The sequence below is a fragment of the Chelonoidis abingdonii genome, chromosome 2 (genome assembly GCF_003597395.2).
Source record: "Chelonoidis abingdonii isolate Lonesome George chromosome 2, CheloAbing_2.0, whole genome shotgun sequence".
NCBI lineage: Eukaryota > Metazoa > Chordata > Testudines > Testudinidae > Chelonoidis > Chelonoidis abingdonii.
In genome coordinates this window covers 159,072,309-159,096,796 of record NC_133770.1, presented here as the reverse complement: position 1 = coordinate 159,096,796, position 24,488 = coordinate 159,072,309, and the positions used below count along the sequence as shown (strand labels likewise).

The 24,488-nt window shown below is 44.9% G+C and overlaps 1 protein-coding gene across 1 annotated transcript in view; it reads left to right on the top strand.

Annotated features, from left to right (window-relative positions):
* Positions 1-24,488, top strand: part of DPYSL2 (dihydropyrimidinase like 2) — a 106,937-nt gene that overhangs the window by 44,558 nt on the left and 37,891 nt on the right. The window contains 1 exon segment of the mRNA XM_075062747.1: positions 24,234-24,398. Coding sequence (XP_074918848.1) covers positions 24,234-24,398 — 165 coding nt within the window.

The window sequence follows — 24,488 nt, the reverse complement described above, 5'->3', positions numbered from 1 at the left end:
CTTTTACTGGTGTCAACCAGGAGTTATTCAGTTGTAGTGAATATAGTTACACCAGATAAATTCAGAATCAGGCTGTAATAGCCAAACAGGGGGAACATCTGAGAAGCAATGGGGAATAGGGACTCACCCAGAACGGGAGCAGGAAGAGTCAGCAGCTAGACAAACGAAATTGGGAAGGACCCCTCAAAAGAGGATTACGTGTGAGAGTCAGGGTTGCAGGATCAGCTCTCAGGTTTAATCTTGATATTAAAATGATCACGTTTAGTGACCGTTGCACTATCTTAACTCGCTTCTGAGAATGGTCAATGAGGATGAAAAGTTTGAAGTGGGGGCAGAAGCATCTGCTTTTACAAGAGCTGATGGACAGTGGCATCGGAGCGTCAAAGGAGCACTGTCAGGTTAAAAGTAATGGGTGTCATTCTTCCCTACTTTGCACTGTATGTGCTTCCTTCCTCCAGGGTGCAAAATGCTATCACTCAACGGTCCTTATTTAATATTAAATATTACTGCTGTTGCAGTAGCATACAGAAGTTGTGTCCGCATTGTGCTAGGCACTGTGCAAACATATAGTTAATGCCGCTCCCTGTTAAATGACGGTAGTGTTTTTGCACAAGTTTGTGTGATTCCACAATATACAAGGCAGTGCATTGATAAGCTATATATATATATTTTTTGCCTGTGCTTCTAATAACACCTTAATAATAATTTCATTCATAGTCTAGCATAGATTATTAATGAACACCCACGATTTATATATTGAAAAGTTCCTAATTGATTTTTCGTTGTTTTTTTATCTTTGCATTTCACTTAACTTGGGCAGCGAAACTAGATTGGTCACTTTCACTCTTTGGGCTGATCCTTCAACCTTATTCAAGCAAAGCACTGGGAGTCTTTGCCTAAGCAAGGGTGGTATTAATGTTATGATAGAGTCTGGAGAGGCTGACCAAGAGTGGGCCCCACCATGCTAGATGTTGCGCATAGTGAGAGTCCTTCCCTGCCCTGAAGAGCTAACAATCTAAATAGGTAAGAGAGACAAAGGGTGAGTGGAGAAACAGGCATAGTGAGATGAAGTGACTTGGTCAGGGGCACACAGGAGGTCAGTGGCAGAGCTGGGAATAGAACCCAGCTCTGCTGAGTCCCAGTCCAGTGCACTGTCCACTGGATAGCAGTATTTCACCAACATTCTTTGTTTTCTCTGCATTGCTGCTGCCTGGTAGACTCTCAGAAACAAGCTTGGAACTGGCTGAGTGTCCAGGGGAACCGACAGCTAATACATGCACTTTCCAGTTAGTTCACTTTCTGGCAGCTGTGCACCAGAACAGCGTTGTAGTGTTTGAGGTTGCAGTGCTGAAAGGAAACTTTTAAATCTTCCTCTATAAATTTCCTGAAAATATTTTATTCTGAGGGGAAAAAAAATCTGTACAGAAGCTAAATTGAGACTTATCTGGACAGTGTCCCTTTAAGTGTAGAACAATGACGATCCCAGATTGACTGACTGGAGCATGGTGACTTCATTTTCTTTCTATTTGGGCTCCACATGGACTGCTGCTGTGACTTAACTTCCGGGTGCTGCTGACTTTTGTGTTACTTTCAATCACGACAGCCTTTAGCCATTCACTACCAAAGCCTGTCTGTATCCAGACCTGGGCACTCTCCATTGTAAGCTCTTTGTTTCAAACTTTTAAACCCCGCCACGTCTATTTTAAGCAACACAGCTCATGCAAAGACAGCAAAGCGTTTGCTGGGGCCGTTTGTGCATCCAAATATTTCTCAGGCTACTTAGTTTCCAGCCTGTGGAATTGTATGTATCATTCTTATGGTGGGATTCTATGAGAGGCCTCGTTGGAAATGAAAGTACTAATCCACTGAGCCCTTAGAGAGTCATGCCAGTTAGCACAGAAGGGAACAGCTGTTTATTTCTCAACATACGTTGTGTATATTTCTCTTGCATCGGGCCATGTGCAGTCTTTGTTGTGGTTCCATCCTTCAGCCCACTGCAAGGAGGAGTTCGGAGGCTGCTCATGTGAAAGGGACGGTTGCAGCACGTCAGATATTGCCATGCGAGGACTCTGATGGCAGCCTGTCCATTTGAAACATTGCTCTTACGGAGATGAGGGGATCAGAGAGCCTCTCTTAGTGGTTACCGGCATTGAAGGCAGCTCTAGATAAATAGAACTTGATGACAGGTGCCGTTCGGGGTTAGTGCAACATTTCCTTGTGCTTTCACTTTGTCTTGGGTTTTGTACCCCATGTTTTGCCTTGAATTTTGGATTGGAGCTGAACCCCACAATTATGTAGATACTTATCTGCCCCCCGCATTAGTGTAGTATCTAAGCTCCTCTTAATCTTTAATCTATTTATCCTCACCTCATCCTGTGAGGCAGGGCAGTACTAGTCTCCTCCATTTGATAGATGAGAAACTGAGGCCCAGAGAGGCTAAGTGACTTGTGTGATGTTACAAAGGTAGTCTGCAGAAGAGCAGGGAGTTGAACGCAGGTTTCCTGAGTCCTATGTTAGCATCCTACCCACTGGAGCATCCTTCCTCTCTGGAATGCTGAGCTGAACTCCTGTGAAAACCGCACAGTGTCTGGTTTTGGGTCAAAATCCTGTGAAACCAATGAGTTTAGTGTGATTTGCTTATAAATCAGCCACTACCTTCCCTGAATTTCCTCTTCTCCTTCCCACTGCCCTCAGTTAGCCTGGAATCTTGCTGCCTCCCCCCCGACATCTTCTGAAAGTGTTGTGAGTCTTTGGCCAATTTTAGGTTTGTAACCAAATTTTAAAGAGCAGGTGAATTTGACCTCGATTCACTTTCTGACTGGCCCAGTTCTGTTCAGGACTCAGTGCGGCTCTGTCTGATTGTATAGGGAGGAATAGGAAGGAATGACTGAAATCTGTGTCGTGTGTTGTAGTTGGACCTCTGCTTTTAGCTAGGAACAGTAGAAATGGCAACATTACTGACAGTGTAGCTGCCTTCCTGCAGACGTAAGTGGATAGCTAACCTAGATTTTTCCATGCATCCGAAAAGAGGGATTTGGCAACTGCTCTAGAGAAGTAACCAGTGATGTGTGTTTATGCAATAGCATTTAATCCCTAGTGTTCCATATAATGGTCTGGATCACTAAAGCTGCTTTCTCACTGCGTGGTGTGTGTGGGTGGTGGATCATGCTGTGTTATTCAAAAAGAGCTGGTCTCAAGTACTTTTGCTGCTGCCCTCTCCTTATGAACAACATGGAGCATAGGTAGAAAGCTGGAGCAGCACTCTTCCAGGGTACTTTTTCCATTCTGCCGACTTTGGGCCAGATCCTCACCTACTGTACATCAGTTGTTCGTATTGTGGTAGCACCGAGGAACCCAAGTCATGGATTGGGACCTTGTGCTATGTGCTGTACAAATGAAGAGAGACAGCCCTTGGATACAGACAGAAGAGAGAGCACAAGGAAACATTGAAGTCAGCGAGCTGTATTGGTGGAGTCTGACTGTTTGCATGGCGGAAATACCTACCAAGCCACAGTATTCTAGGCACTGTATGCATATATATCAGATAAGGTCCCTTTCCCAAAAAACTTACAGTCGAAGGCCTCTATCCTGCATTGTGCTCTATGCAGATCAGTCATCTGTCTGTGCAGCTTGTACTGCAGAAGTGGGGCCATAGCAGTGAGGTAAAGTGAAACAAGAATTGGGTGTAAATGCTGGTGTAAGTGGAAAGCAATTCAAACCCCGGGTATTTAAAGTGCTTCTGGGTCCCTGTAGTTAAAAGCTGCTCTGTAAGATGATTTTAAGTAATCTTAAGGATCCTTTTAAATGTGACGTTAACATGTGAATTCTAATGGCAAACCTCTGTTTGAATACTAAGCCTACTGAAAAGTGACAACATCTTAGGTAAGTTCCATTTCCTAATAGCCTATAGTCCAAGTGTTAGCCAGATGGCTTTGCTCCTGCAAACAGTCGCGTATGTGCGGTGTATATATTTGGAATCCTGGGCACGCCATGATTTTTTACAAATGAATGAAATTCTCTGGCACGCTGTAGTGGTGACGTGAGGGTAAGTCAGTCACAGTTCCTTGAGGATGATCCTCTGTTGTTACACAACACCACTTTATGTAAAGGAAGTGGGGAGAGTTTCAATAGCATTTCACAGTGAGAAATCAAGTCATGTAATATTATTCTAAAAACCTAATTCCTTAGCTGTATGTAGCACAAAGGGTCTGATTCTTCTCCCCTGCCCCCCCCAGGCTCCATTTACTTCAGGTAAATTATACATAATTTACACCAGTGTAAGAGGAGAATTTAAGTCCATTATCTAGTATCTTTTCTCCAAATGGGACCCTAGGTTCTGCACATTCTGGAATGCAAAGGGATCGCTTCATCCAGCAGTAAGATGAAACAGCAATGTTTTTATCAGTACACCACATCACTACAGTGCAGCTTAGGTTGGGGGCGAAACTTTAGAGGGGCTAGCTGTACTTACCCAGCCTGGAATTTGGCCAGGATCCAGAACTAATGCCAACTACTGCTGTGAAAAGTTTCATGGAATCCTTAGTTCCTAAAAGTACTTAGAATCTCTGGTTTATGCTACATATAAAAAGATGGTACCATCAACCACATGACACTGGCTAGCACCATTCTCTGCAGAAACGGGGATCCAGTAGCTTCATCCAGGTACTGACTTGGCCTGATCATCTTTAATGTGTGAGAGATGTCCAGGATCGTAGTAGATGGGCATCAGCTTAAAGGTCCGCAACAGTAAAGAGATGCTGGGGGAGGCTACACAGAACTGGTGCAACTCATCCAGAATCAAAGTTGCATAAAATAAAGCCTTTTGTAGAGTGCTCGGAACTGCTATTAATCAGTCAGGGCTACTGAGCCACAACTGAGACATTGCCTTATAGTCTGAGATACCCAAGCAAAAAGTAAAGTGGGGGAAGAAGGCATATTCCCTGCCTCAAAGAGCTTATGCTGTACCCAGCAGGTCTAGGGGCTTGTGCATCAATTAAAAGAGCCACATTCATATTTAACTCTATCCCTAAATCAATCCGATCAAATTAATTGCAGGAAGAAATCCTCTTCCCATCCCAAAATCATGAGAGTTTCTCTTCTCAGCCCATCCCAAAATCATGGAAGTTCCTCTTCTCAGACTCCTGGGGAGTTTGAGGAAACGTGTGTGTGCAAAAGGCCAAGAGATTCAGGCTATTTCAGAAAAGGGCAATGTGAGCTCGCAAGTCAAGGGCATGTCACAGAAAGTGTCTTGCCAGCAACCCCTTTCCATTTAAATGGAGGGTGCTCTAGTTAAAGTGCCTCCAAAGATCACTATGGTGGCAGTGTTGCATGGAGTAAGAGGGTGTCATAAATAGATAGCGAAGGGTTAATGTTTCTTTCACCTGTAAAGGGTTAACAAAGGGAACCAAACACCTGACAAGAGGACCAATCAGGAAACCGGATTTTTCAAAGCTTAAGGGAGGGAATTTGTGAGTGTTCTTTGGTCTTGGGTCTTTGTTTCTTCTGTTGCTCTCTCAGCAATGAGAGGATCTATCTCCAGCCTTTCTAAATCTTCTGTTCCCCAGTTGTAAGTACAAAGGTAGCAAAACAATAGACTTTTATATGTTTTGTTTTGTATTTACATGTGTGTAGTTGCTGGAAAGTTTAAATTGTATTTCTTTTTGAATACGACTGTTTATTCATATTTTTCTTTTAAGCAATTGACCCTGTATTGTCACTTTGATACAGAGATTTTTTTTTGTCTTTTTCTTTGTTTTTATATAAAGTTTTCTTTTTTTTAAAACTGGTTGACTTTTCTTTTTCTAGTTATGGGCAAGGGGATAGGAATCTCTGTGCCAGGATTACTGTCTCTCTCAGGGAAAGACTGGGAGGGGGGAAAAGAAGGAGGGGGGAAGGGAAATTGTCCTCTCTGTTTTGTGTTTCAAGGGATTGAAGCAGGGAAATCTCCTAGTATACCCAGGGCGGAAAAAACTGGGAGGAAGTAAAGAGCAGGAAGGGAAGAGGGTTATTTCCCTTTGTTGTGAGACTCAGGGCATCTGAGTCTTGGGGGTTCCCCAGGGAAGGTTTTGGGGGGGACCAGAGTGAGACAGGCACTGATTCCTGTCTGGTGGCCGCGATATCAGATCTAAGCTGGTAATTAAGCTTAGAGGGTTCATGCTAGCTTCTCAGTTTATGAATGCTAAGGTTCAAATCTGAGTAGGAAGCTATAACAGAGGGGATGTCCTCAGCAACCAGCTCCCAGGCCATTTAGGGCTTTATAAGTCAGAAGGCGATGGATACACTGACTGGTGCAGAAAATGGGTATTCGCTATGCTAAAGTGTTGGGATGAACACTGTCCTGTGACTGAAAATTGCACTTTGTTTATACCACATATGTGTATTGCACTCACAGCTGGAATCCTACCAAAATTCCGACGTCATGCACATGTGAAAATTTGGGTCCATTTTCTGGCTTTCTCTGGTGTAAATGGGGTGTTAACTGCACTGAAGTCAGGTTTAATTGAGAGCTGAACCAGGGCCCTGAATCTGTTAGCAGAAGCAGAGATTGATATTGACACATTTCCAGACCCAGGCGCTTTCATTTAGGCGGCCTAGGCAATCACCTAGGACGCCAGTATTATTGGTGGGCGGCGTTTCGCCGGAGGGGGCGGCAGGCAGCTCTGGTGGACCTACCGCAGTCGTACCTGCGGAGGGTCCGCTGGTCCGCGGCTCTGGTGGAGTTGCCGCAGTTGTGCCTGCGGACAGTCGGCAGCTCGTGTGACTCCGGTGGACCTCCCGCAGGCACGACTGCGGCAGCTCCACCGGAGCCGCGGGACCAGCGCGCGGGGCTGCGAAATTGCCGTGCGCCTAGGGCACTAAAACCCCTAGCGCCGGTCCTGTCCAGACCCCCTTCTTAAAGTGGATATCGCTTAACCAAAATCACAGAGAGAGGAATTTTCTTGTCTTTGTGCGGTGAGGGGAGATTTCTGTGGAGATTGTACAGAGACAAAGGAATGTTCTGATAAGAAAATATCTTTTTGTAGCACCTCCTATGTTGCCAATAAAATGCAATGCCATATATGTATGCCTCAGATCTCCCTGAGACTTTGGAGGTTTTTTAGAAATAATTTTGATCTTATTCCTGCAGAACAAAAACCTTGTCAGAACCATTTTAAACTCTCGTAAAAAATCTTGTCTTGCTTGTCTGTCCCTCTTTGGCTCAAATGCTCCAGAAGGCAACACCAGAGAATGAAATGGAGATCAGAATCCAAGGAGACTGTTCTTGGTAACACTGCCTTAAATCCAGAACAACTCCACTGATGGAAAGCAAAATTAGGGTCAGATTCTCAGCTGGGGAAAAAGCTGGCAAAGCTCTGTGGACTTCAGTGGAGCTACACTGACTTTTACACCAGCTGATTCTTTCTAAACAAACTTTTGCCCTCTGGATATTGTTAAATGTATTTTAGCTTGACTTTAAATCCAAGGCCTCAAACAGTAAATCTCTTGCTTTTTCTCCCACCTGTACCCTCTAGGTTTGCAGACCATTTTATATATTGAATTATCCTTTGAAGTGTTACATGCTTTTTCATGAGCTTCAACGGTGGACTATGCCTGAAAATAAATAGTTGAAGCCTTTGCAGGTCCCATTTGAACTTGCCTCCCCTGCTCTTTTTAGCACGATCACCCCCTGAGATATAAAACCTACACAGAGGCACTGCACATTGCTACTCTAAAGAAACCAGCGATTTATTTGGCCTGTGATCTGAATGTTTAATAATTTCCACAGCTGAAAAGGGTAATTAATTGGTTGGACATATGGCCTTTATTACTCTGTCAATTTGGGTCCAAAAGGCATTACATTATTATTCATGTATTTTGGATCTAATCAGACAACTGAAAAGACAAATGAAATATCCACTGCCCTCTGTGTTGTCAGCTAGGGGATAACAGAACATTATGGTACATTCTCAGCCTTCAGACATGTTTTATTCTTCTGAATCTGGTCCAGTTCTTGATTTTAAAAAAAGTCTAATTTTGGCTCTAGGCAGACACGAAACAAAGTGACATCATTTATTTTTCTTTCCTTGGGACTAGCTATCAGAGACGTACAAACAAACAATTGTATCACAATTGTATTAGCAGAGCAAATGCCACTATGTGTAGGGCTTTTAATAAACTGTCATGATAATCTAGGCTAAAGCAGTTAACGTTTTTATAAAAGGATTTGGAAATAGAAAGGTGGGGGGAAAAAATCCCTGCCCCAGGGTCTGGGAATTAGTGGGAAGCAGTTTGAGGTATACTATGTTAAGACAGTTTTGTGTGGGTCTGTTTCTCCACTGTGGAATTCAGTGTAAATTAGTAAAATATATAAGATATAGATCAACTTAAAAAGTCGTCTCTGTCTAGGCTGCAACTATAACAGAGCATTGAAAACTTTTGGGAAGCATTGTAAGAAATACTGGGCCAGATCTCTAGCTGGTGTAAATCGATGTCGTTCCACTAAAGTCACTGGAGCTAAGCTGATTTATGTCAGCTGAGGGTCACGCCTGTGGTTTATAAGTCTCTGAAGTGTATTAATAAGCATGCTTATTACAGTCATGCCTAAGAATTCACTAAGAATAGGCCCCCATTGTGCCAGGCACTGCATAAATATAGAGTAGCAATCTCTGCCCCAAACAGCTTACAGTCTAAATAGACAAGGCAGATGGAGGAGGAGGGAAAGGGGTATACCACAGAGTGTACCATGTGATGGCAGCAAACATCATCTTCATGCCACTGTGGTTGTTTTGTGGGTTTAGACATCCTATTGCTTCATCCCTAACACGCCTCCCCATGCCGAGTTTTTCATTCTTCGGAGAGGAGACTGTGTGCTAATTCCATTCTGTCACGTCCAAACATCGCTGAATCTCTCCCTGCCCACAGTATTTGTGGAGCTAAATGGGCTGTGAGGGAATTGTGTTCCAGTGGCTAATATGAGGGGTTTTCCAGGCTGTTGTGTTAATTTGTGTAATTTTTGGACAAGGCCCAGAACCTATTCATGCCTCAGTTTCTTGATCTGGGGAATGAGGATAGTGGTACTCACTTGCCGCATAAAGGTGCTGTGAAGATATATTAGTACAGAGTTGGAAGTGTCTGGGTGAAAGGTACGCGATGCCCATGAAAGAATCTTAGGTTTGAATTTGGCCTTAAAAGTGTAAAGTATTTTCACGGTATGAAAAAAATGTTGGCTTAAGTTTTCAGAAGGGACCAGTTAATCTGAGGGCTTCATGTTTTGAGTGCTTAACATCAGATACCTTAAAGGGGCGTGGATGCCCAGCACTTTTTCCAAAAATCTGGCTCCTGTAAGGTAAGTCAAGCTGAGCATCCAAAAATTTGAAGCCCCTTAAACCACCAGTCGCTTTAGAAACTGGATTGTGGGGGCCCAATTTTGCTCTGACTTACGCTGGGGTGGTTCTGTTAACTTTTTGGGAGATACACCTTGTTCTTGCACTGCTCTGTTTCAACAGAATCATGCCTGTAGGCGCAATGGAGATTTTAATTATGCTTTTCAATGAAGTGGCTTGCAGCAAGATGTACAACCCAGTAAAATAACCAAATTTCATCAGAAGCAGCGGGAACTGCTGCTGGGAAGATTAAGCAGCATTATTCAGTCTTAAATGTGAATGTTATAATGACTAAACCACTGTTTAAAATATGGTTTGGGGCGGGATGCCTGGTAATTGTTTAGTTCATTCTTGTTAAGGATTTACACATTATAAACTCCTCTTAAGCAATATGCACATATTAGTTAGAGCTTTGATCTGGCTTATTAGGAGGAAGGTCTTTAATATGGGAGTTAGAACTCAGTTGTGTTTTTATTATATGCAGAACTTTTGACACGGTCCCTAAGTGAAGATCCAAACTGGCTTTTGTACCTTAGTATTGACCAATTTCTGTCCCTCCTCCTTCTGTCAGTGTTGTTCGTTAGCTCAGCACTTAGGGAAATTTCACATGTGTTCTAGATGAGACAGATACTTAATCCTGTTGAAAAGCACTTGTGGGTGGAAATTCAAACTGAACGCTATGAATAGAAATGTCAGGAAAAGGTGGTTAGGCAAAGCAAGGTCTCTGAGAAACGAAGCAGGATGCTAAAAAATAAAAACGTGTGTGCCGCAATAGCAGGAAACAATAAAACCATTATTCCCCACCCATCACAAAAAAAATGTACTGCTGATTAAAGGGCTGTGGTTGAAAGAAGCAGAATATCTGTCACTCCAAGACTTGGAGAGGCCATCGGGCTTCTCGTGAGCTAACTGATGGCAGCACAATTAAAAACACTCTGGATGTTCTGCTGCTTTTCCTCTGGGAACTTCAAAGTGCTTTACAGACATCGAACATAGCTTGGATCCTAAAATGTGTCACCACCTGGGGCCTAGATTCCCCACTGCTTTGCTCATTGTGTTGTCACTTACACCTGTGCAGTGTGTGGCTTCTGTGATCAGCCAAGACTAGGTCTTGAAAGGAAAGATACTCTAGTGGTTAGGGGAACTAGCATAGGACATGAGAGACCCAGATACCCCTGCTCCACCATGGACCTCAGGTAAGTCACTTAGGGGGCTAGATTTTTAAAGCTATTTAGATGACTATGGGAGTTAGATGGGCAGATTTTAAAAAAAATATTTAGTTCTTAGCCTCTGTGCCTCAATTCCCAATCTGTACAATGGGGATAATAGCACTGACCTTCCTCCCAGAGGTGGTGTGAAGATAAAGATTGTGATACTATGGTAAAGGGGGCCACATAAGTACCAAAGGCCTTGTCTACACCACAGGGGGAGAGCGATCTAAGTTAAGCAACTTTAGCTATGTGAATAATGTAGCTGAAGTTGACGTACTGAGATCTACTTACCGCGGGATACACACTATGTGATGTCGACTGGAAATGCTCTCCCATCGACTTCCCTTGTGCTTCTCGTTCAGGTGGAGTCGACAGGAGAGCGATCTGCGGTCGACCGCTAAATCGATTGCCAGTGCATCGATCACTGCGCATCGATGCCCCGGTAAGTGTAGACAAGGCCTTAGAGAGATGGGTCCCTGGAGCTAAGTTTATGAATTGGATATAGATCCTAGCATCATTATATAAATCCGTGCTGTTGTATAGAAGAATCATAGCAATGTGGGACTGGATGGGATCTCGATAGGTATCTAGTTCAGTCCCATGCAATGAGGCAGGACTAAGCATTATCTAGACCATCCCTGACAAGTGTTTGTCTAACTTGTTCTTAAAAGCCTCTAGTGATGGACATTCCACAACCTCCCTTGGTAATTAGCTTAACAACCTTTATAATTAGGTGTAGACATCCGGCGGAGTCATCCCTGCGGTGCCTCCTGCTGGTCATCCTCGGGAATTAGCTCTTTGACCCAGGAGTGCCCCCTGCAGGCCAGTGATCCGCTTGCCGTTGGCCCCTGTGTCCCTCCCAGGACCCGGGTGCCCTTACCCCAGGGTTCTGCCTCCTGCAGTACCACAGTTTTACTGGATTTCCCCACCCCAGGGGAACCCCCACTCCCTATTCCCACCTGGCCTCAGTATAAGACTACTGCCAGTCATCGTCTAGCCCCACGCCCTGGGGCAGACTGCAGTATCAGCCTCCTCATCATAGGCAAAGTGGGTTTAGACCTGCTGCCTTGGCCTACCCCTGGGCTGCCCTCTGCAATCCCCAGTACCTGTTAGCCCAATGCTAGACCACAGCCTGGGGCTTTCCAGGCTGGAACTCCCCAGCTCCTCTGCCTTTCCCCAGCCCTGCTTCACTCAGGTACTTTGTCTCTAGCTCCCTGCAGCCAGGCCCTTCTCCCTCTACAAGCAGAGACAGACTGCTGGGGCTTCTGGCTCCCAGCCTCTTATAGGGACCAGCTGGGCATGATTGGAGCATGGCCACAGCTAAGCCTACTTTCCCCAATCAGCCCAGGCTTCTTGCCCCAGCCCTCTTATGGGCTGTTTTAAGCCCTTCAGGGCAGGAGCAGGGGACCACCCTGCTACATTAGGAAGTTTTTCCTAATGTCTAACCAAAATCCCCCTTGCTGCAATGTAAGCCCATTATTTCTTGACCTGTCCTCAGTGGCTAAGGAGAACAATTTACCACCTTCCTTTTTATAGCAACCTGTTCCTTAATTATTCTAGGATGTATTTCATCAGGGCCTGCCATGTAACTTGTCTACATAATTCTTAGCTTGATATTTCTCTCTTTTCGCCTCGCATCCTACCCCACCTAAACTGATATTCACGGTTAGAGCATGGCTATTCTTACAGCACGTGTGGTGGAAGATGCTCTCCCACCAACATAACGCTATGCACGCTATCTCTTACACTGATGTAACGTATCTCTCTCAGGGAGGTAGAATATTCACATCCTTGAGCGATTATGTGTCTTGCCTGAAGTGTAGACATAGACTTAGTCCTTCAATCACTGCTAACCTTTTTGGTGAAAACCAAAACAAAAAAGGCATGTAATACTTTGGCTATTGCTGCATATTTTGTCATTGTCTTTCCCTCCTCATCGAGTAACAGGCCTACCCTGTCCTTGGTCTTCCTCTTGCTTCTAATGTATTTGTAAAAAGTTTTCTTGTTACGCTTTATGTCCATAGCTAGTTTAATCTCATTTTAGGCCTTGGCTTTTCTAATTTTGTCCTTAAATGCTTGTGATGTTGTTTTTGTTTTTTTTTTAATAGTCATCCTTTGTAATTTGACCTTGTTTCCACTTTTTATATGCCTCTTTTTTGCGTGTCAGGTCATTGAAGATCTCCTGGTTAAGCCAGGTGGTCTCTCAGCACACTGCTTTTCCTACACATTGGGATGTTTGCCCTTGTGCCCTCACTAAAATCTCTTTTAAAAACTGCCATTGCTCCTGATCTCTTTTTTCCTTTAGACTTGCTTTCCCTTACCTACCAATTCTCCGAGTGTGCTGAAGTCTGTCTTCTGGAAATCCATTGTCTTTATTCTACCATTTTTCCTTCTACCATTCCTTTGAATCAGGAACTCATCATTTCATGATCGCTTTCACCCACGCTGCCTTCCACCTTCAAATTTTCAGCCAGTTCCTCTGTATTTGTGAGAATCCGAACAGCCTCTCCCCTAGTCCTTTTCTCCACCTTCTGCAATAAAAAGTTGTCTTCAGCACATTCCAAGAACTTGTTGGATAAGCTATGCCCTGCTGTAGTATTTTCCTAATAGGTGTTTGGATAGTTGAAGTCCACCATCACCACCAAGTCCTGTGCTTCATCCACCTATTCTTTCGGGTTAGGTGGTCTGACTGTACAGTAGACCTCTGCCATGACATCACCCTTGTTGTTTTTTACCTTTGCCCAGAGACTTTTAACAGGTCTGCCTTCCACCTCTAGCTCAGCCTCAGTGCAGATGAATACATCATTGATATACAGTGCAACTCTTCCCTTTTTTCCATGCCGGTCCTTCCTGAACAAGCTGCACCTTTCTATACCAATATTCCAGTCATGTGAATTATCCCAAGTCTCTGTGATGCCAATTATGTCAAAATTGTGATTATTCACTAGTATTTCTAGCTCTTCCTGTTTTATTCCCCACTCTTCTTGTATTAGTATATAAACATCTAAGGTGTTCATTAGATTTCCATTCCATATTCTTTCTTGTCTCTCCTTTGTCCCTGTTACGATTGCCCATGTTCTCCCCCCACCCCACCCCCGATTCTGACCCTTCTCACAGGTCTCCATGGTTTGGACTTACCTGTGGGCTTTTGTCTCTTGTCCCTGTAGAACCTAGTTTAAAGCCCACCTCACTAGGTTAGCCAGTCTCTATCCAAAGATACTTTCTCCTTGATAGGTGGACCCCCATCTCTGCCCAGCAATCCTTCTTCTCGGAAGAGCATCCTGTGGTTGAGGCCCTCATGGTGAGCACAGCCATGCATCCACCTTCAAGATGTGGCTGTCTCTGCCTGGGCCCCTACCCTTGACAGGAAGGATTGATGATGAGAACATCAGCTGCACCTCCAGCTCCTTCACCCTCACGCCCAGAGCCCTGTAGTCACTTCTGATCTGCTCGGGGTTATACCCTACAGTATCATTAGTGCCCACATGGGAGAACAGCATGGGGTAGTAGTCAGAGGGTTGGATGATTCTCGGCAGTCCTTCTGTGATGTCACAGATGAGTTGTTCCATTTCATACTGGGTGGAATGGTGCACAGTCATACCTGTGGCATCTTGAAAACACAGCTGGAGATGTGATCAGATTAACATCCATGTCTTTCTGCAGAACGAGCCTTTCCATTCAGAGTGCACCAGTTACTTGAATAAAACTTCCTTCTTTTTTTTTATTAAAAGAAAGCCAACACTTTCCACTGCCATGCAGAAGAAGCTCGCACTTTCCAGGCTAAATAGATCCAGGCTGTTTTAGGAATGAATTTCTCCCTCCCTCTTCAAAGGGCTTTATAAATATTGACTAACCCTCTCAAAGCCCCTGTGAGAGGGTGAAGTGTTGTTGGCCTCATTTTTCAGCTGCGGAAACTAAGGTGCAAAGTGTGTAAGGCCGTTTTCAGAAGTGACCACTATTTTTGGATGGCTCCCATTTTCTTTTTAGTGGGGGCGGGGAGGTGTCCAACTTGACATGCTTAAAGGCCTGATTTTTTTTTTCAGGATTGCAGACCACCTGGAGATCCTGTTGATTTAAGGAGTGGGGGGTTGGGCTTTCTGAGCTCTTCTAAAAATTAAAACCCAATTTTCGGTGTTTCCTCTTGAGATTTGGGGTAATATTTTCAGAAGAGCCATTGAAAGTCAGGGGGGTTGGGCTTCTATGTTGCTTAGTGCTGTTGAAAATTTTACCCTAGGTCATGTCCACACCATGGACCTTACAGCGGCATAGCTGTGGCCACTGGAAGGACTCCCATGAAGCCGCTCTATGCAGATAGGCAAGCGCTCTTCTGCCGTCATAACGAATCCACCCCCAGTGAGCAGCAGTAGCTATGTCGGTGGGAGATACTCTCCCGCCGACAGAGCACTGTCCACACCAGTGCTTTTGTCAGTGAAGCTTATATCGGGCAGAGGGGTGTTTTTTCACACCCCAGACTGACAAAAATTTTGCCGACAAAAGTGCTAGTATGTGCAAAGCCTTGGTGATCACTTTCTCTCGTCCCCATGCCTAGCTGTGAACTGGAGAGAACGTCAGGGTGCAGTGCAGGATGATTCACTAATCACTTTGAGAGCCATGGATGGACACCTAGCAGACAATTATCAGAGGGGTAGCCGTGTTAGTCTGGATCTGTGAAAGTCTGGATCTGGGCCTGCGTCTGACGAAGTGGGTATTCACCCACGAAAGCTCACGCTCCAAAACCTCTGTTAGTCTATAAGGTGCCACAGGATTCTCTGCTGCTAGCAGACAATGGGGCTCAGGTCTTCAGAAGTGTCTCCTAAAGGCCAGAATTTCCATGAGTTGGCTGGCACACGCAATCTAAATCAGGCTGTTTACTTTGGTGCCTATATGAGAGACCTATGAGCCTGAGCAGTTGAGAAAATCTACCCCTAAATAACTTGCCCAAGATCTAGGGACTCTGTGTTAGAGCCAGGACGTGGAACCAGAATGTAACAAATTATGAGCTGAATGTATTAAAAACAGACTGATGCATCCTTACTATTTTAGCATGTTATTTAACCCTTTGATCACTTTGTCTTTGAAAATTTTGATAGGGCTGGGGGAAAGCAATGCAGCTTGGTCAATTACAAGTTTTGTTACAGGGAACTTTAATTGATAGATGCCTTATTAAGTACATGACAATGTTTAGCAAAGGGGCACGTTTGCTATCATAACTCAGTTGTCCTACTTGGATTTTCATGCTCATGTGTGATTATGTTTTCTCCCTCCTCTCCCAGTGTAAATGGGTGTGTTTTGAAATGTTCCCTTCAGATCAGCTTCTCTCATTTTCTCTTTCCCTCTTTAAGTAGCACAGAGCTCTGTTATGGCTCTGCTCCATCATTAATGTCTGTCATCTCTCCCCCCACTGCGTTCCACCATTGGTGCTTGGAGGACGCACAATATTTCACCATGGCTACATGCCAGCTCTGGCACATTAAAGCCACACAGATAAGCTAACAGTGGTTAGTGTTGTTGTCTCACTTTGACTTATTGTCTGGTTTTAATCTTGAGCTGATTAATTTGTACCAGGAGGGAGCAAAGGGAGCGTGACAGAGACAGAAAGGCGGCAGTGGATATGCGGGTGTGGGGGGTGATGGTCAGAATTGGTTGGGAGTAAGAACAGATGCACCTTGTAAGCAGAGTGAAAACTGCATAGAATGACCGAGAAGACCTTTGCAATTAAAGGGAATGTCTTAAGGGTTGTGGTTGGGATTTTCAGAGCAGGCAGGTGCCTAAATCCCATTGATTTTTCCATGGGAATTGGGTTTCTAGCTTGTTTGCCCAGGGGAAAAATATGCTTCAGATTCAGAGGCTTTTGGACACCTCAAGATCATAGGAGGAAAATATAAAGATTTGCTATAAAGAAACATGACGATGAGTCCAGTGGCACTGTAAAGACTAAGCAGTTTTTTTTACCCACGAAAGCTTATGCCCAAATAAATCTGTTAGTCTCTAAGGTGCCACTGGACTCGTTGTTTTTGTGGATACAGACTAACCCGGCTACCCCCTGATGCTATAAACAAAAAGACCATCATCTCTGACCAACTCCTCAGCTGGTGTAGAAAAGCATTATTGCCCCTTTGACATCAGCGGAGCTACACTGGGTTACAGCAGCTGGTGCTTTGTTTTATATCTTAATTTTGCCATAAGAAGAGAGGGAAAAGCTATTTTTTTTTTTTTTTTTTTTTTTTTTTAGCAATTCAGTCTTTTTAACTAGATGCTTACTCTCAGTGCTGTAGACATGGATAAAAAGAACGAGTTGCTGGCTGGTAATGCACCAGCCTAGAGTCTGGGGAGCAGTATTCTGGTCCCAAATTTGCCACTTATTGCAGGTGAAATTTCATCCTTGTGGATGGGGTTGCTACAAGGCCGATGCACCACTTCAGTCCTATTTAAGTCTTATTTTGAGGTCTAAAGTGGTGCACATAGGCCCATGCTAGCCCTCTGCGCTAGGGCAAATTTCCTTCTTTGGGACTTTGGCAAGACACTTTGGGTGAAATCAACGGTAGTTTTGCCATTAATTTCTGAGGGGACTCTTTTCACTCTTCACCTTTCTGCTACAGTTTCCGCAGCTGTGCCTCACAAAAGTCTCTCTCTCCCTCTCAGAGGAGCAATTTTCTCAGACTCCCAAATTAGGGTGCTAAATCAGCCTGTAGGGGTCGAATGCTCAAAAAGAATTAGGCTCCTAGCTTTTATTTAGCCTTCTATCTTCTTTTGAGCATTCAGCCCTAGGAGCTTTAAACAGATAGCTGGGCACAAATGTATTTATTTATGCACTTAAGTGTAGAATTATGGTGGTGTTGCTCTTTTCAGCAATGATAAGAAGAGACTAATCAGTTTGATTTTTGATTTTGGTCAGTTTCACCATTTGCTTCCCACACAGTAACCTAACACTATTGCATTTGGGGTTCCCAGTTCTGCTTTGGAGAAGGTTAAAATTTAAATGCATGCAATGATTTCTATTCATAGTGAACCATTTTTTGAGGTCTTTACCTTGGATTCTCCATTTACCTCACCGAAATAGGCTTAAATAAGATCTGGCTTACAAACGAGTAGGAACTTCATCCCAGATCCTGAAAGTTTTTGAGGCACCCAACTCCCATTGATTTCAGTAGGAGTTAGGTGCTGTCAATAACTTTGAGGATCTCGGCCTTCAGGATTAGGGATGAAATTGACTCCAGTTCAGAGAGCCAGCACAAAATCTATGCATCACTCAAATCCTGTTTTGCAGGCAGTTCTGTGTTTCGTAGGAGAGAATTTCAACTTTAGTGCTTTAGGGCTGTGTCATCAGCCGCTTTTTTCAACTTTGAGCTTAAACACAGTTGACAGCTTCCCCTTTAAAGATTAGACTTTGGCATTGTTTGTGCAGTAATAATGGCGACCAGGATGAAAACATCGGGGTCAGGGAAGGGAGAAAATCAAAGCAATAAACAAATGCAAAGTAAGGGGGTGATAACAGCATCTGCTCAGAGAGTTTCTTTTGAATCCATCCTGAAGTAGCTAAGCCACACACTGCCCCAGGAATTGAACATCCCATTCCCTCGTTTCCAAAACAAAGGAAAGAAGCTAACAATAGTACAAGCAGCGGGGTTCCCAAGAGACAAATTGTTCAGTAGGGTCAGAACGGAATGCCGCATTTCACATGTGAAGCTTCCAGGGTGATCTGTGAGACTGGGTTTTCTACGTGTTCTTGTGGGTCAGGAGCCCTTGCATCCGTGGTCTGCTAGCAGATAATACCCCAGGGTCATTGCGGGAAGCTAGGAGTGTGGGAAAAAGGGAGGAAGAGGCAGACGGATTTTCATAAACTTCTCTGTAGACATGTGAAGCATGGCAACCTTAAAGAAAATGCTTTTGTTTCCCTCCATGCTAGTAAGTTCTGTCTGAGGCCTGGAAGTAAATCGTCCTGTTTGGATGCATGTGCACAACTCCCACTAGTGCTAATTGGAGTGGGGGGGTCGTCTGACAATGGACAATTGCAACTCACTAATCCAGGGACAGTGCCTAGTTCTTTCCTGTTTCATTCTGGTGTCTGACCCTGACATCTAAAAGACTTAGATGGACATAGGCTCATTGATACCAGCTGGAGCTTTGGCTCTTACATTTTCATATTAAAGAACAGTTGAGGGAGCCTCTGGAGGCTGGGAGACTGGGCTACGACCTCAGTGGTCTGGTTTTCAATTGGCCATCTTCCCGAAAGCACAAAACATGCTGGGTCTCTCTCCTTCCTCACCAGTTTGGACACATTCAAGCTGCCTTGTACTATTGTAGTTATACCTGCAGGGATGCCAGTATAAGGCACCTTTATACCAGTATAACTGTGTGGCCAGTATGGCTGTATTGATTTAAACTGTTTTGATAGAAAAAAATCACACTGCTAACCACAATAGTTACATCAGTACAGACCTGTGTGTAGGTGACACATAGGTCTGATTTGGAACCAAAACTATAAGGGTAGATTTGAGTCTCCGTTCCCTTCCCCTCCTGGAAACTCGAAGGCGTTCAGAGGGGATTCCAGATTTGTTTTCCACTCCAAGTTTGGGGCCTTTTTATTTCCTGCTGCGTCTCTACAACAATCAGACCATCATGCGGTAGCCTGCATGTAGACAAGCGCTTCGTCACTCGCGGTACAGATCAGCTGGAGACCTCTTACTTTGCAAAACTCAGTGTCCTTTTATTGCCCTGTGTTCATTCCCATCACCATGTATATATAACTCTGTACAGTTCAATAGGAGTTAGGCAGCCACCTGGGGGACAGCTAGTTCCTGTTGCTAGCTAGAAGCAGCAGTTCCTTACTCCTCCTGTTCTCCCCCCTCCTTCTTTCCAGTTCCTTCCTGCCAGCTTTATAGGCCTTCTCCCCCAGCAGGCTCACAGGTGCTTACTCTTAGGCTCCTTTAATGAGCCACACCCCGCCAACTCCAATCAGTTCCCTTTGATGGGAGCTACACTAGCAGGTTCTGAGCTAACGGGGACTGGTTCAGTGCCTCTTAGGCCAGCACCCTGTTACACTGCAGTAAATGTGGTCTCTTTGTTTGGTGCTAGCAACTCTCCACTATAGCAGAGGGCATAGTTTTTAATTGAGACCTTAAATAGAGAAAATGGCACCATCCTAACAAACAGCCAACGGATCTGTCTGGTTTCCCCTTTTTGTTGCTGATGCTGGCCGTAATGACCAGTTGTAACACTGCGCTTGGTTGCAAATATGTCTTGTCTGGCATTGCTGTCTAATCTAAATCTATCCAGTGTTTATGATGTACCCATTACCATAGTCTCTGACTGCTACCATTCCCATGTTACTATCACACTGTTTGTTCTGTTATACCTCTTCCCCTTCCCCCCCCCGTGTCTGTCTTGTCTATTTAGATTGTAAGCTCTTTGGGGCTGAGTCCATCTACCACTCTGTGTTTGTGCAGGGCCTAGAGAAGTGGGACTTCATTCTCAATTGGTTCTTAGGCATTGTGGTAATTTGCAAAGCAGCCTGAGATAGTCTCGACAATGATGATCAACTGACAGCAGCTTTTCAATCTGAGTGCATAAACGGAGCAAGATTCTTAAACCATCAAAGAGCTAAAGGAAGCTCTACAAGATGCGTCAGCAACACTGCTTCCACGCTAGATGTTCCTGATCCCTAGTGCTGATTTTCTCTCTCAGATGTGCCACCATCTCCGTTTTTATAGCCTTATTATAACCAGCTGTGCTTTGATTTTGTCAGAGATCAGATGGAGATTCTCCATCTCTCTACGCCCCCTCCCCCAATTACTCATACTTGGACAGCACATGAAATAAGAGAGCGCCAAAGTTCTGATTCGAGACACCAGAGTCGATCCTTTGCGCTGGGATCTTACAGCTGTGTGGTGTTTAACCCTTTCATGCCAGGAGGCTAGATTTCCTAATGATCCCTTTGTGCTCTAATTTGCACTTCTATAGCCCTTTTCGTCCAAGCATTCAACAATTTAAGCCTCTTAGCATCATGGTGTGTTAGGTGGTAACTGTGCCCTTTTTATTATTGTGCACACCGAGGTTCAGGAAAACTCCGACCAACATTTTAAGACTTGAGTGCCTAAAAGTAAAATGCCCAAATCCATATTCAGACACATAAATAAGTGGCCCAAGGAAAGACAGTTTTGTGGTAAGTGCACTGGAGTAGGACCCAGGAGATTATGGTGCAATTTCTGTCCCTTTCATGGACTTCCTCTGTGACCTGGGTCAATTAACGTCTTTGTGTCTTATTTCCCATTGTGCAATATGGGGACACAATCTCACCAGGGCATTGGAGGTTACATTCTTAAATGTTCACGAGGCTTTCAGATACGGCATAAACTATTCAGAGCGGAAGCAGCTGGTCTTCACGACAGGCTGAGACCTACCAACTAATTTCACAAAAGGCTGCCGTTGAAGTTGTTGTGCCTACGGATCTAAGCTGCAGTTGAATTTGTAATGCAGAGGCAAAACGTTCTGCGTCACACCCTCCCGCCTTGGAGAATTACTTGCTACATTTAGCTGCAGGCACAACGTCATTCGAAGGGCACAAATATTGTAACCGTTACTTGCTGACAGTCACGTAGCCACCATCACAAAAATGGAAGCGACAGCCAAAGCTTCTAATTCATGCGACAAAGATGGTTGCTTTACATAATCCTCTTTACTTCCTGGAACACTCACTCATCTCAGGCAGTTTGGGGACATGGTTACTTATTCAGACGGCTGGCTGTCGCTAATGAGGCGCTCAGGGAAGCGACACTGTTTCTACCAAGTTTCTCATGTAAATCTTGGATGGTTTGTCTGGCTTTGAGTAAGAACAGAGGGATGGTTTGTGATACGGCAAAGGCTAACAGGGCCTGAGGACTCTGTCTCTCATTTCAGCGGTTCCGTCACGATTTAGAGCCAAATGCTGGGCTGAGTGCAACCCAGGTACTTAACAATAGAGTTAAACTGCTCTGGTTTCTCTGCTGATAACTAAGCAGGTTTCATGTATTTTTTACTCCTTGTTGGCCAATGTACAATCAACCCAGCTCTTTTCCCTCCTCTTGCCCCAACACAAGTTCAATTTGTGACCTCTGAAGCCATGAGATTTGTTTGTCTTTTTCATCCCCCTTGAGGGGCTGCCCAGTCTCAGACTCTGGCTTTGTGGCCTTGTTCCATGCTTGTGTTTTTTCTCCAGGATGTGGAGCCCTCTGACTGCATGATCCTCAGGGCTTGCTGACTCAAGAGAGAGCTCTTCGTAGTACTTACATTTAAACAATTTTTGGAGGGGATATTGAAAGTCATGTTTCAGAGTTTTAGGTTTTTCACCTGTTGATCTCCGAGCTCTTTACAAAGGAGGATAATATCATTATCCAATTTTACAACAGAGAAACTGAGGCACGGGGAGGGGAAGTGATTTGCCGGGTGGCCGAGCCAAGAATAGAATGCAGATCTCTTAGTTCACTGGACTATGCTGCCTGTACCTACGACATTGGTGTTAGTTCTAATCTGTCAAGTTCCTAATGGCTCTGGACCTGCTTCCCTCCTTCATGTGATGCTGCTCCAGTTGCAGTCAGTGGAGGCCCTAGAAATGGAGTCCTCTCAGAAGAGGTGGCTGGCAGCACGTTCTCCATGAAGGTGTTTAGAACTCGCCCCTTCTTCATCCACTGGAACCCAGATTTGCCAACTTCCCTGGGCATGCTGCAGAACCCAGCTTGGGCATTGGGGAGATGATGAACTGGGATGTAGAGGGGTTGTGTTGGAGTCATTATGGGTGGGCTAATATCAGAATATCAGCAGCTCAGACAGGGCTTTAATCTAAAGTTTTTGCATTGATTGTTGTTTTTAACAGCTAGGTTATACAGCTAGTGCTAAAAGAAATAAAAATCAATACAGTAGACTCTGTACAGGGGCTCCTTTTCAGATTACACTCGGAAGGCCTCCCTTGTGCATACATATTTGAGGTGAAGCTCACCCTTGTGCCAAGAGCAATTACAAGGTCTACTGTGCACCACTTAAGCCTCACTTGAACCTTGAGCTGAAGGTGGATATAAGTGGTACGTAGATCTTGTCTGGGCCCCTCTGCACACGGGTAACTATCACCTTGGATCTGCAAATGGCACCTTAAAAGAAGTTAATTGAAGGAGTGCGTGAATATTTACAATTGCCATGGTCTCTGCATTGACTGCAGTGTGCAAATCAGGGGTCTATCAACAGATTTTAAAGACAATTGTAGCCTTAATTATTTTGGTGGATTTAAAGAAGAGCTGAACTTGCTCGCTGGAATCTTTGCTGCTCCCTCTTTTGGTGTTAGGTGTGGGATTATGGTAGCGGCAAATCAGAGACTAGGTGCAGAAAGTGGACCTTTTAATATCTCATCTTTGTGTTTAGACTGGAAACGCTTTAGGGTAGTGTAGATGAGCGGACTCACCCCTGCGGCGCCTCCTGCTGGTGACTCCTGGGAATTAGCTCAATTCAGCTCCGGAGCGCCCTCTGCAGGCCAGTGACCCACCTGTCCTCCAGCCCCAGTGTCCCTCCCTGGACTTGGTGCCCTTTTACATGGGATGCTGTCCCCTGGCAGTAACCCCCTTTCTCTCAGGGTCTCCCTTCCCTGGAAAACCTCCTCCCCCTATCCCCACCTTGCCTCAGTATATGGCTGCTGCCAGTCATTGTCTAGTCCCACGCCCTGGGCCAGACTGCAGTATCAGCCACTCATCACTGGCAAGGAGGGTTTGGACCTGCTGCCTTGGCCTACCCTTCGGCTGCCCTCTGCAACCCCCAGTATCTGTTAGCCTAATGCTAGGCCACAGCCTGGGGCTTTCCAGGCTGGAGCTCACCAGCTCCTCAGTCTTTCCCCAGCCCTGCTTCACTCAGGTACCTTGTGTCTAGCTCCCTGCAGCCAGGCCCTTCTCCTTCTAGGGCTAGAGAGAGACTCCTTGGGCTTCTGGCTCCCAGCCTCTTATAGGGACCAGCTGGGTCTGATTGGGGCATGCCACAGCTGAGTCTACTTTCCCCATTCAGCCCAGGCTTCTTGCCCCAGCCACAGCCCTCCTCCTGGGGCGTTTTAAGCCCTTCAGGGCAAGAGCAGGTGACCACCCTGCTACGGGTAGGGACAGTCCTTTTGTTCTGTGTTTGTACGGTGCTGAACACAGTGGGGTCCTGTTCTGTAACTGGAGCCTCCGAGGTGGTGTTATACATTCCAAACCCTTTGGGGTACCTTATCCAGCATCTCATGGGGCACAAAGTAGACAACTGGAAAGCCACTCGCTAATGCTCATGGGGAGCAGGGCGGTATTGTCTGTCATTGTTTGTAACCCTAATAGGAAACAGGGGAGTAACTGTACATATAACTGCAATGGTTTGAATTTGCACTGGCTTTGAACTAGGAATTTCATCTGCTCCATTCACATACACGTGCAGTGAAACACTCTAGTAACTGAATTATTTCCTTCTTTAGTTTTTGCTTGTAATCAAATGGCAGAGTGGGTTCTCGAATGCTGGGCTTTGGCAAACACACAGATCTTTTCAAACTCCAGTTTTTCTTTAGAGAGCGGGGAAAACATCCTGTCTCAGAGAGTCAGTGGAAAGCACGATCTGTCTTGGATGGCTGCTAAAGACCTTTGGACGCATATTCACGGGTGCAAATGCTTTATGTATTTTCCAGTTGATCACGTAGTTCCAGAACCAGGGACCAGCTTGCTCACGGCATTTGACCAGTGGCGAGAATGGGCGGATAGCAAGTCTTGCTGCGATTACTCTCTGCATGTGGATATCACGGAGTGGCATAAAGGGGTTCAGGAGGAGATGGAAGCCCTGGTGAAAGATCACGGTAAGTTTTGGGATCATTTAAATCAATATGTTTTTACTGATTCAAATTTTATTCTTTTTTTATTTGTTTTGGTCAAATTAACGGCCAGAT